The sequence below is a fragment of the Pleurodeles waltl genome, chromosome 12, assembly GCF_031143425.1.
Source record: "Pleurodeles waltl isolate 20211129_DDA chromosome 12, aPleWal1.hap1.20221129, whole genome shotgun sequence".
In the NCBI taxonomy this organism is placed as follows: Eukaryota; Metazoa; Chordata; class Amphibia; order Caudata; family Salamandridae; genus Pleurodeles; species Pleurodeles waltl.
The window spans coordinates 430,324,404-430,336,691 of record NC_090451.1 but is presented as its reverse complement, the minus strand read 5'-3'; the positions used below and the strand labels follow the sequence as shown (position 1 = coordinate 430,336,691).

The following is a 12,288-nucleotide window of genomic DNA, read 5'->3' as shown; positions in this document are numbered from 1 at the left end:
TTCCTTTTGATAACTGCTTTTTGCTGCCCAGCATTCATTGTGGTATTGCGGTCTCAGGATTCACAAGATGGCTTTGTCTGCTTGCATCCCTTTGCTGGTCTCCTTTGCTATTCGTCTTGTTTCTCTTGCGATTTGTGCTTTTAATAAGTGTGATATGCTGCTAAACCACATTTGACCTCCTAAAACATTTATTCTTAAGTGCTTGTGATCTCGCTAGAAATTGTGTAAGCAGGGTCGAGGTTAGTGTGGACCATGCTTTTTCACGTTTGTCAACTGGCCTTTTCGAATTGCGCTGGTTATCTGCTGCTCTTTTCTAGCTCCGCTAAATCTTTGTAGATTTAAAATAAGCAGTTATACAACATGGTTGAAAGATGTAGCGGAATGGGAAAGTGCAGAAGAACTGTAAATGCGTCATGTTAGAAGAGATGAGTGACTGGAAAAGTATGTACGAGCCTGGTCGGCTATGATTTCCGCCTTAAAAAAGCTGGATGATCCAACCAAAGCCCCCTCCCCACAAACGCCCACCCCCACAGACACACACAGGGATGGCTTCTGTCTTACTAACCACTAGAAGATAAAAGGGGCTGGGCAACATCATTCAGGGCCTGGGTATCTTGAGCAAGTGTGGTATATGGCTGGATAGAATGGCACACGAACATCCTTGTACTACCCATCACAACATCCAATACGCAAGCACACCTGGGGGCGGGGGAAAGTTCAGCAGTTTGACATTGCTTGCTGCAGACCTTAAAAGATGAATGGGGCTCTTCCTCTTTTGGCCCTGGCTAGATATAGCTAGGGAGGACATTAGATCATTGCTTTAGTACCCATGTCAATAGCCTCTTGTTATCTGCTTACATTTATTCCTGATAGTTAACACACTGTTCCTTCTACACTGTATCCTAGTACCAACTGTTAAGTAATAAGAAAAATGAGACATGCAAGAGGTAACTTTGTTAATGTTTTGATGTTTGTGAAAATTATGTTTATGTGATACTGCACAAAACCAATAAAGTCTATTTAAAAAACAAATACTGGAGCAGAAATTATGCTGTTTACTGGACTCAACTGGGAAAACTTACACTTACAGGCTATCTGGAGAGTGTGAGGGACGTGATCACTCTCCATACGGGGTAGAACTTAGAACTGACACATCTGTGCCAGTGCTGCTTCCCTTACGAGTGTGTTGCCTATTGTAGAACTTTCCCTTCCGCTTAAGTAAGGGATGGCCATGGGGGGTATCCTTTTTAATGCCGGTCAAAAGTCTTAAACCAAGCGTTTCAGACTTTTTTCGAAGCCTATTACCACTCAGCTTGTTACCCCTTTTTTTGCTGCAATGGCTTAGGTCTATGTTGCTCTGGGGATGATAAATGTAACTTGCTTGTAAAGATGCAGTAATGTTTTTATTAGTTTAAGCATGGTAGCCATGTTTTTTCCAGTCCTTGCTTTACTAGGATGAATGCATACATTAATAAGGAGCAATGGCATTTGAGTGGTGCAATACTTTTTGGGTATTATATGGGTGCTTTATCCTGCTTACCTTAAGGTCAATTTCTTCTATCATGCAATGTATTGGAATAGAATTGTATGTAGTTCTCTCTGCCAAGATTTGAAGATTTTGTGCTGCACCAACAGTTGCTGGGCTATGTCAGGAAAGGCCCAAGATGTTTGTGTTGCTTTTCAGTCTTTTACGCTCGGGTGCAGCATGAATTCTATAGACAGAAAATCTGATGAGAGGATATGCTCTAGCTCCCTGATCTGATGCAACTTGTGGAGACAATGGGACTATTTAACTGAGTACTGTAAGGTATCAAATTAATGGTGACATTAAACCTGAGGTTTTGCATCTTTTAAAAAGTTAGCACTCTGTGCCCCAGCAGGTCCCACAGTCTCACACAGGCTCTGGCACACAGAGAGCTTTCTGACTGCCTCTGGAGACGGGTGAGCGATTCTTATGATATTAACTAAGACATCTATTTTTCATATATCTTAACAGCAACACTTCAGAATTGTCATTTTTGGGGGGAAACGCTAGTAGCCTCTTCAGCTAACTGGTTACCGACTGGCACCCCAGCCTGGCTAACTCCTGAATGAGAATCCTATTCCTGCCAGACATGCTGCCGGAGGTCTGAAACTTCATGTGGGCCGACTTGGGAGTTAAGGAGCAAGGCGCGTGGCAGTAGCAGTCTAGGGCGGGCTGCAGCCAGAATGATCTGGTAGCACATGTGCAAGTACTCATTAGTATGACTGAGGATAAAGTTCTAATTGTGGAGGGACAGTAGCACATGCAAGCATATGGGTGTGCCGGCTCCGCAACATGGCGCAAGCTGCACAGGCCTATTGCTGGCCCCTTCTGCACCACCGTCAAGAGGGCCATAGCCTAATGCCTGCCATCACGAACACTAGCCTCAGGATGTCCTTCCTCCCCCCAAATATAGCAAGGTTCCCATGGGGCTCTCCTACCCCCAAGGCAGAGGTCACTTGCCTCCTACTCTCTGACCTCTCGAGGAGGGGGCTTGGATACTGAGCTATGAGGCAGTGGAGGGGCAGGGAGCACAGGAACATTGGTCCTATACTTCACTGTACTATACCTTTATGCAGTAATTGTTTTTCCTCCATAGGATAACACTGCAGCTTGGACTAGCATTCTAAACTTCTTCTTTCTGGACCATTTGTTTGCTTTGGAGGGATTCAGATCTGGTCAACATTCATGTTTCTGTACTTCTGTATTATTTATTAAGAGTGGGGTTTCACCTAATTATTTTATTCCGACTGACATTGTTTAATTGCCTTTTTAAACACACCCCTCTCCCTGCTTAAAAAAACAAAACAAAAAAAAAAGTGTTGAATGTTTTGCTTCAGGCATATTTTCTTTGTAGGTGTATACAAATTTGAAAACATTGGGGCATTGGGGGGTGGGGGGTGAACAGATATTCTAATGTTTATGAATCATTATAAATAGAAACTAGGATGTTAGAAGAACACCGAGACAGCTGTAAAACAGAAGCATGTGTCGGTGGGGCAATTAGATCTCCCTAGAGGCTTTGAAACAATGCTGAAGTGTCAAGAGGTGGGATGTTAGCTGTTGGCCTGATGCAGAATACCAGTACATTCTCCTTGCTTGCTTGATAAGCAAGTAATTTATATAGGAGTGAATCAGAATTGCCTTTACTGTAACATCAAGCATTTTTCACAGGCTGCACGGAAACAATTGACTAACAAATTAAACCTTCGGATGCAGACAATACAAATTCACCTGGTTCTGGAGCAGCTTTTGTTTCCTTGGGAGGTTTTGGGTAGTAGGTTTGAAAGGTCTGAAAAAGAAAATGCATGTTAAGGATATTTTACTTGCATGATTGTAAAACTAGTTTTCTAGCAACTTTTTCTAATGTTTAAACAATAAAATATCTAATCTGTGAGCAGAATCATATTCACACATTTGCCTAAAAGGCGGTATTTCAATTTTACAAATAAGTAAGTTATGTATATAATCATCACTGCTAATACAACAGTCTGACACAGCTGCTTGGGGATCCAGAACCTCTACAGTCCAAGGATGCATTGCAGTCCAACAAGAGTTCTTTCTAAAGAGACAGTCAGAGTAGTTATCCAGGATCTAACTACACCTCAGATCATGCAGGGTGGTGGAAGATGAGATCCATGAGAGAGAAGAATACGTTTACTTGCCTTCGGGAAGGCTAAATTCGATGGATACAATCACTCCAGCATTATGTGAATCATATCCCCAGATGCAACACTGGATCTAAAATTCCATCAGCAATAGCTTGTCATCAGAACCTGTTGGCACTGTATGACACTGAGCAAGTTTTGCAGGGTCCTTTGAGCAGAGATAGATCTATTAATGGTGCAGCAGCACAGGGACTTAGAGGCTCGAGAAGTCCACTGAACTCTGATTGTTACAGTATCCTAAAACATAAATAGTGGTGATGGGGCACATTTTCTTTGTTTGCCCTAGGGCCCATGGAAACCTTACTACCCCACCACATCCGGGTTTCATTTAAAGGGCAGGAAGAATGAGCTATGTAAGGAAATCGGTTTTCCCCATGGGACAAGTAAGGGTGCAGAGGGCACTGCTACATGTAAGAGAACATAATACTCTCACCGGTCTCAGGAAAGGAGATGGAAGGGTGATAAGGATTCTGCAGCTTAGTCTAGTTTATCATAAAGAAGGTTGGAAAGGTAAGTAACTAGTTCTTCTAGTGGAATTTTCTCCCTCGGATTTCTTGTATGAAACACTTTCAAAGCACTCCCGAGACTAAGAAGGAATGAGGAATGTCTTTCAGCCTAGACAGAAAACTTTCAACTACTTTCCCAAATTGAGATTGTGGCTCATCCTGCTCTTCCGGACTGTAATGCATAGTGAAGGAATGCGCTGCAGACCGAGCTGCTCCCTGAAAAACAAATGAAATTGAAAAAACCTAGGTCCATGAAACAGCTCTTACAATGTGTCTGGGAACATCAAGGAAGTCTTTACCAGACTACTTGAAGCAATGCTTGATACACAGATTAATTTGGAAAATAAAGGGGTCCTTGAAAGCAATGAATGAGTCATCATTCACTTGGAATCTGACACACCTATTGATGTATATCCCTCCAAGAATCTAGTCTTTGCAGTCTCTCGTTGTTAAATAAAGAACTGGAAAGGATAGCAAGTGGTATAACTAAGAACGAAAGGAATTACGGGACTACTTTAGGGAAAAAGGGAGGGCTTGGCCCTCAAAATCACATTCTCCTCAGACAATACAGCAAAGGAAGTGGAAAACAACAGAACCTGTAAATCTTCCACGTTACTGGCGGAAGTAACAACCACCAAGAACTCAGTCTTTCTATGAGAAGAGTGTGAGAAAGCAAGCATGCAATGGTTCAAAAGGTGGCACCATGACAAAAGAAAGAAGACGTTCAGGCCCCCCACTGAGGAACTCGGAAAGAACTGGAGAATATTTATTGTGTAGCCCTTTAATACATTTTGGGCCAGATGAACTGGAATAGTGGTCATTAAGAGTAGCAGCAAATTGTGTACATACTGTTTGCAACCCAACCTATGTACTAGGGCAGTTCACAAAATAACTAATCGTAGGGAGTTTCACAATGACTTGCCTAGTTAACATTCTTTAGGCAGGTCGCAATTTGCAACCCCCTGTAATTGGTTATAATTATATGGATGATGGCCTGCAAGGGACAGCAGACCACCATCTCTGTGACAGTATTTCAAAAGCTTTTTTTAAAAGACGCCCCAGTTCCTTAAGAAACAGGGAAACAGTGAGAAAAAAAAAAAAACAGTGAAAGCAGGTAGTGGTCCCCTAGACTGCTCCCTCCCTCCTCCGGAAGGTGCCGCCCCATTTCCCAGGTGCAAAGGGTCTAAAAAGGACCACTTTGTGAATTAGTTACTACCACAACTTGGGAGGTCTTAAGTGATGAATGGTTTGTGGCCAGAATCCCGATCTAAATTTGGAAGTGATTTCTAACTAATTTTTCGATTTGGGGGAAAAAAAATAAAAAATAAAAAATATCAGAAAATTAGGTTAGTGTGTATAATATATATATATATATATTTCTTCTTTTCTTTTTTTTTTTTTTTACACATCTGCCCGTGGTTCCTGAAGAACTTTGAATTAAAAACTGATCACAAGAAAAAGCAAAAGCAGAAATGGCTACCAAGAATACCTCCACAGTACCAAAATTTGAACTGAAAGTTAGGGTATGGAACACTCCTGAATGCGAACGATTCATAGATCTGCCCATACACACGGAGATTAATCCATCCAGCTCCAGTCTCTTTCGTTAGGTCTCCAAGGACAGTAGAAAGTGGTTTGACGTGAAGATAGTTGATAGAGGCTTAATCAGTCTCAGATGTAGATTGGGCTGATTGGCAAGTGATTGAGCAGATGGTGCAGAGCCCAAAAACAAGACAGGGACGTATTTAAGTTTACACCAGGCCCCAGGAATAGTATTCATTAGGTTCTTTCTGAAGGGGAAAAAGCACAGTAGATTGCTCACTGGGAACGGTCTCTGAACAGGTTGCAAAGTGGCTGCTCAGATCTAAAACGTATAGCTAGTGTTTCAGTAGCCATGAGAATAACCATTCAAAATGATACTGATCCTTTGTCACAGGCCACTCATAAGAAAATACATAGTTTTCAGGTGAGCTACCAATATTGCTCAAGATTTGAAGGTCCATCAAAAAAGCAGAGTTTGTTTAAACAGAAGGAAAGGACATCTACATTTATTTATTCTATAGGGAAGACCTACATTTCTTTTATTGGGAAGAAGCATGCCTGCACTTTTCTGGAGAGCTGAAATACTTCACCAGGCAGAGTACGACTTTCCAGTAGGCAGCTTCTAATATGGCATAAAAAGCATATGGCTCTCTAGCTTTTGTGCAATCACCTTCTTTGTCACCTTTTGACAACACAAAAACCCTGCATGGTATCCAGCTTAGTTCATATAAAGGTCAACAGTCAGGGCAGTTGTTAGGCACCGATATATCCCTGAGGAAGTAAATGTTTAGTTTGAGGAGGGGTACGGGAGTGGTTAGGCCACTTCGGAATCCCACAGAGTTGTGCAATTTCTCAACTAAAGGAATTGCTTAAATTCTTGATGGTGCCACTCAAAGGTCTGAACTGCCTCCTGCAAAGCCCAGATCATCAAAACACAGAAATAAAGACGCCAGATACAATCAAATGGCATGGTTTAATAAGAGCTTGAGACTAATGATGTCTGGCTAATAATGATACATAGAGATGCAGTATCAGGAGGAGTGTGGTGGGGATTTACCTCAGACAGGTGTCTATTAGCTGCTGAACTGATCAAACTCAAAAGAAAGAACACATAAGGAGGGTGACCACCAAACAAGAGAGTCACAGTGGGAGGATAGGCAGAAAGACTCAGTCTAAGACCTGTGGGCCAAGCCGCAAATGAAATGAAAAGGGAAAACACATCCTCCCTTTTCTACCCACAGATCGCTAATCATAAGAACCCAGATTCGCCATATCTCTGAGTGGAGATCACTTTCATCATTGGGAAAAGGGAGAATGTATGATGCTAGCAAACCTTTTCCATCAGGGTCAGACAAACTTTTTCCTGCAATGCAAAATTAATTAAAGTATCCAAAAAAGCAGATACATACAAATATTGGCAGCTCATACACAGCTTTAAATCCCTTTAAAAAGCAAAAGTAGCCACCAGGCACCAACCTGCTTGAAAAAGAGGATCCAGTCCTTTCTATTTCAAGGTATGTACAAAATACTTATAGCGTTACAAGGAAGTGGTCAGACTAAGAGGGCATATTAGCTTAGTATGCAGAGGGACTCAAAGGGACATTCACAGAGGAAGTAAAGGTTTTGCATTAGTCTAACATCCCCATGGTGTGCAGAAACATTACATATAGTGCCAAGGCTTACAACATTATGTGCCAAATTTAGATGACACCACTATGCTTATATCACACCTTTCTGACTGTGTCAGAAGTGTGCTGGTGTTGCAAACAGGAAAGAGGAAACTTCCTTCATGTTGATGGTCTTGCCCTGCCAATAGGATATTTCAGAAAGAGGTCCTTATCTATATCAGGAGAATATTGGTATTTCTCATTCCTGCAGACCCAGCTTTAACCATCATGGGCTTGCGCTCTGACATTCGGGAAAAAAAATCATTATGGGGCTTTACTCTCTCATACGCTGGCAGCAGTTTATTGCTCTATCCTAAAAACAAAAGAAGCCTCACAGATTACCCTGTGGACCAACAGACTTTTTTCATGGTAGGTACTACCATTAGAACAGACAATGCACAGTAATACCCAAACAGAACATATATCCACTATGAGGTGGACCCCAATATTTTACCAGAATAGAACAGCCCTCCAGCTGCTCTGCTACTAGTTAAGTGAAGGAAGAACAATAGTTACCTTCTCCCACAATCCGGCTATTCTAAACAGTACCCAGCTTGTAAAATACGCAAGAGGAATAAATACCATGTCAATGTTGTTCCATGTCACTGCTCTTCATATTACACTGAACCTGTGCCTGTTTGGGGGCGCGGGCGGGAAAGGAGAGGCCTGCTAGTATTTTAACAGGGTTATTGCTTGTAAGACAATGAGAGACAATAAGACAATGAGAGAAATCTATAGTGGGTTTTAAGGCTGCTGTAAATTTTACTCAATATTTACCGCACAAGAAATAAAAGTGGTATATTCAATTTAATGTGGACCAATGGATCATATTTTTATTATCTTTTAATTTTAAAAAACAAAGACAGTTGCCTGGTACACATACATTTTATTAAGGAGTTTAAAAACAAAACAAAAACTAACATATCTATTAAAACATTTTCCAGACTCCAGCACATGGGTAGATATATTCTACTTTGTGAATATTAAAGAGCCATTATGAAAAATATTACTTTTAGTCTTTTTTTTAATTTAAACAAACAAAAAAACATGTTTGTTTCAATACTAGGGCATGGACCATAATACACACTGTATAAAACGAGGATTTGCAATACAATAGAGGATTCGCATGTGTGAGAGTTAGAGCTACTGACACTGTAAATTACAATGTCTTTTACCTATATGTTTTGGTTTGGACTGTAGTGGATTTATTCCAGGTGCCACAGCAACCCTCCCGGGCCTGTCACTGCAGGAGAGAGGACACAACAAGGCTGCCATCTTGGGGGTGTTTTTGCCTCAGTCCTACAGACTGGTTGTGATATTATACACAGGAGTCCAGCGGGTGATGGGGAAGTGCTCTAAACCTGTGACAGCGACTGTTGGGGGTATTGGATGTGGAGCCTCTTCAATCAGGAAGCAGTGCTATTCAAGCGCTGACTTAGACAGTGCTTCCAAAAGTGGCATCTGCAAGGTCGCAGTAGCTGTGAGGGGACTGTCAAAGCCATGACACCAGTGAATTCTGAGAGGAGGAAGTGGTGGGAGTTTGCTCCACTTTTGTGCCCTATAATAGGCTATTCCTTTCACTGTGGCACCTTTGTGTTAGCTTCTTTGTGCTACAGGGTTAGGAAAATGGCTGCCTCTACTAACTGAACTCTATTTGAAGAGGCCAAATTTACACCCAAAGGTTATATGTTTTTTTGCTATCAAGCTTGAAGCAGTGAAGTGCTTGGGTCTGGAGTCATGACTCCTTTTCCACCATTTTGGAGACAACACCTTTCGCTATCTTCTTGCCTAGAACTAACCAATGTGCTTGGCTGGTGACCCTCCGGAGGTTATCAAGAGCACGTTCTATTGCCTAGTGTTAAGCTCTACTCACGTCAGTTGGTAAATGCACCCACTGCAGAGGTCTTCACAGAACGAGAATGTTACAGATTACCTCTTCATCTCTGCACGGTTGATGCAAATGAATTATAGCGATTTTGTTAAGAACGGCACCTACTTTGCAGCGGTATGAAATGACAGAACCTGTATTACCAAGAGCAATACATAAAAAAACAAGTTATGGCCATACTGCCCCAACATACACTAGAAAAAGAACCCTAGGGGAGAGGATGTGGCATAAGGGCCACAGCAGTCGACTTTGGAGCTGGGGAACATGGTTCAAGCCTTGGCGCCGGATGAACATCCTACGATTCTGGGCAGATAAGTTAATCTCCCCATGCTACCAAAATTGCATGTTTTCTTGTGTAATGTAACAGGTGCTCATGCAAAGCGCTGTAATACCTTTGTATCGATTTTGCGCTACATAAAACTTGAGGGAAAAAAAAAAAGCTCTCCAATACCTTCGAGTCGAGTTCGCACTACATAAGGCCGCAAAAATAAATATCTAATTAAATTAAAAAAGACCCGGCAAACATTGCAAAGAAACAGCAAGATGCCCGAAAACAAGGAAGAGGAGGAAAGAGCATACGGCCAAGTAGCACGAAGCAGCAAGGCAGAAGAGAAAAATAGTGCGTCACACTAAGGCTCATGCCCGATCGTGCCATAATCCTTGTAACAGGGTCAGTCTCCAAAGCTGTAATAAATCACCGTCAAGGCGGGACAAACGTAAAGCACTTACCAATGGCATTTAGGGATTTTTGAAAAGCAGGCCCAGAAACCATTGAAAGTGATGGGCGTGGTTAAAGCCCACTGAATAGATTACAACATGTCGAGAAGAGCAGCGCTTGTGCGCTGCTTGGCTCGACCTAAAAAGTCCTGGCATTACCACAGCAATGTAAATCCTTGTCACGTACCCTGCATTGTAAGGATGCAGGTGACTGTACAGGATTGTAGAACCAACCTTTGCAAGAAGATTTTCAATTTCATGAACTATAAAAGCATAACTGCCAACCTAAATAAGGTTTGAAGTAGTACAAGAGCAGAAGATAAATGCATTTTAAAGAAAAAGTTGTCAGACCGAAACATCAATATTGGTTCAAAACATATACTGCTTGGGATCAATTTATCAGTGTTTGTTTTATTTGGATAATAACGTCCTTCTACAACTGAAATCATCAAGCCTCAATGCCAATGTATATGGAAAGGACAATGTTATATTAATCTACAGATTTTAATAAGGACCTAAAGCCACACTGGCAGAGAAGTTAAATCTACTTATGTACGGATTAAGGGCTTCATTGCGAGTTGGTGATGAACTGCCAAAACTCCAATATGGCGCTGGTGAGGCTCCTGTCAATGCAGCGGCCAGGCTGACCAGCAGAAATGTTGTATTACGACATTTCTGCCCGTCAGCCTGGTGGAAACTGTTCGGTGGCATTGGCCTTGGCCCCCCTCAGGGAGCAGAGGCCAATGGCATTGCATACAGCACCCTTGAAATGCGCACTGTCTGTCATAGCAGGCAGTACCCATTCCGAGGGTGCTGGTTAAGGGAGGGGGTGGGTGGGGGGGTACCATGCACTGCCCACTACTTGGGGCAGTGCAGGCCACCCCCCCAATCAACCACTCCTCAGCGGTCCCCAGCACTGCCTTTCTGCCAGTCTTTTCATGGTGGGGATCCCACCATGTAAAAGCTGGCAGACAAAAAAGTCGGGATCTGCAAGGTGGTGCCGAACTCTGCACCGCCGTGGCTGACCACAACTTTGACCGTCGCCAACCCATCAGGATCCCTGATCCCGGCTGTCTCCTGGAAGTCGGACTTTCATTATTGCAGCGGTCCGATTGCCACAGCGAGTTTGGCAGTCACTCGTAATTAGGCCCTAAGTCTTAGCAGCCTTCAATGACTGGACAACAGGCAGACTAATTTACATATAGTTTGGTCTTTTAAACGGTCCCTGTTGCCCAGTAACTCTAGAGTTTCCATAATGAACTTTAACATTTGGTAGACCGCAGCAGACTCGTCATCTGACTGATAACCACATAATTATGTGCTTGGCACCCAACATACAACACTTAGGAGCACATAAAATGTATGCCAGAGTGCTCCAAAAATAACTTTGGTAATAACAATGTAGGAATGTTGTAAGCCTTTTAGGAATGTTTCTAAAATGCAAGAAGAGGGAAACTGAATTTAGGAATTGCAGAATTACATTGTGTAAACTAACATTTTACTGTTAAGTCTCTTCCCCTGAGAAGAGGTAGATTTTGACACCATCACCTGCTCAGTTTAAAAACTGTTGTGCAATAGAAAAAACAGAAACTCATCTTAAAGTACCAATTAGATATGATGCCTCTGAGTACTGGCTTATAAACTAGCACATTTTGCAACAACGGATATTATGCAGGAGAGAGGCACCATAGTTGAATGTGCATTTAGAGGGAGCATGCCACCCAATAGTTTGCCTACTTGTCTCACCTGATTATATCGTTGAAAGACAATCTGTTTAAGGGAATCCAGACAACGACCATTGAGTTCCATCTCTTGGATCTGGCTGTATTTGGCGGCAATCACCAAAGCCTTGTAAACAAAAACAAAAAGTAAGTTGCCTGGAGTCCTAGTTCTTAATTATGCTCATCTTCACTAAAGTCCAACATTGAATAGCTCTATCCACTTTGATTGGATCCTGGAGTCATTTCACAAGCTATTATCTCTTTTTGGAAAAAAGAAATATTATATTGAAAAGAAGCAATGGCAATGCCAATAAGTCTGGGTTTGAAGTGCCTGTTCAATCACTGATAGTAAGTCATAATACACGCACTCTCACTCATCACTGTGTTTAACCAGAGACACAAACACAACAGAAATTAAAAGACTAAAAGAAGATAAAAGAAAATATGCAGCTTAAACATGATAAGCATCTGCTTGAAATAACAAAATTAAACAAAGCAGTTTGTGGCCGCCATGAAATGGAATTGTATAGTGTACTGTTCCTTTAAAGTTCCAGAAT

General features: G+C 42.0%; 1 protein-coding gene across 2 annotated transcripts in view; it reads right to left on the bottom strand.

Annotated features, from left to right (window-relative positions):
- CENPN (centromere protein N) overlaps positions 1-12,288 on the bottom strand; it is a 183,820-nt gene that overhangs the window by 71,838 nt on the left and 99,694 nt on the right. For both annotated transcript variants that reach the window (XM_069216905.1, XM_069216906.1), the window contains exons 8-9: positions 11,757-11,858; positions 3,257-3,314 (exon numbers count right to left, since the gene is read on the bottom strand). In XM_069216905.1, coding sequence (XP_069073006.1) covers positions 3,257-3,314; positions 11,757-11,858 — 160 coding nt within the window. The remainder of the gene's footprint in view (positions 1-3,256; positions 3,315-11,756; positions 11,859-12,288) is intronic.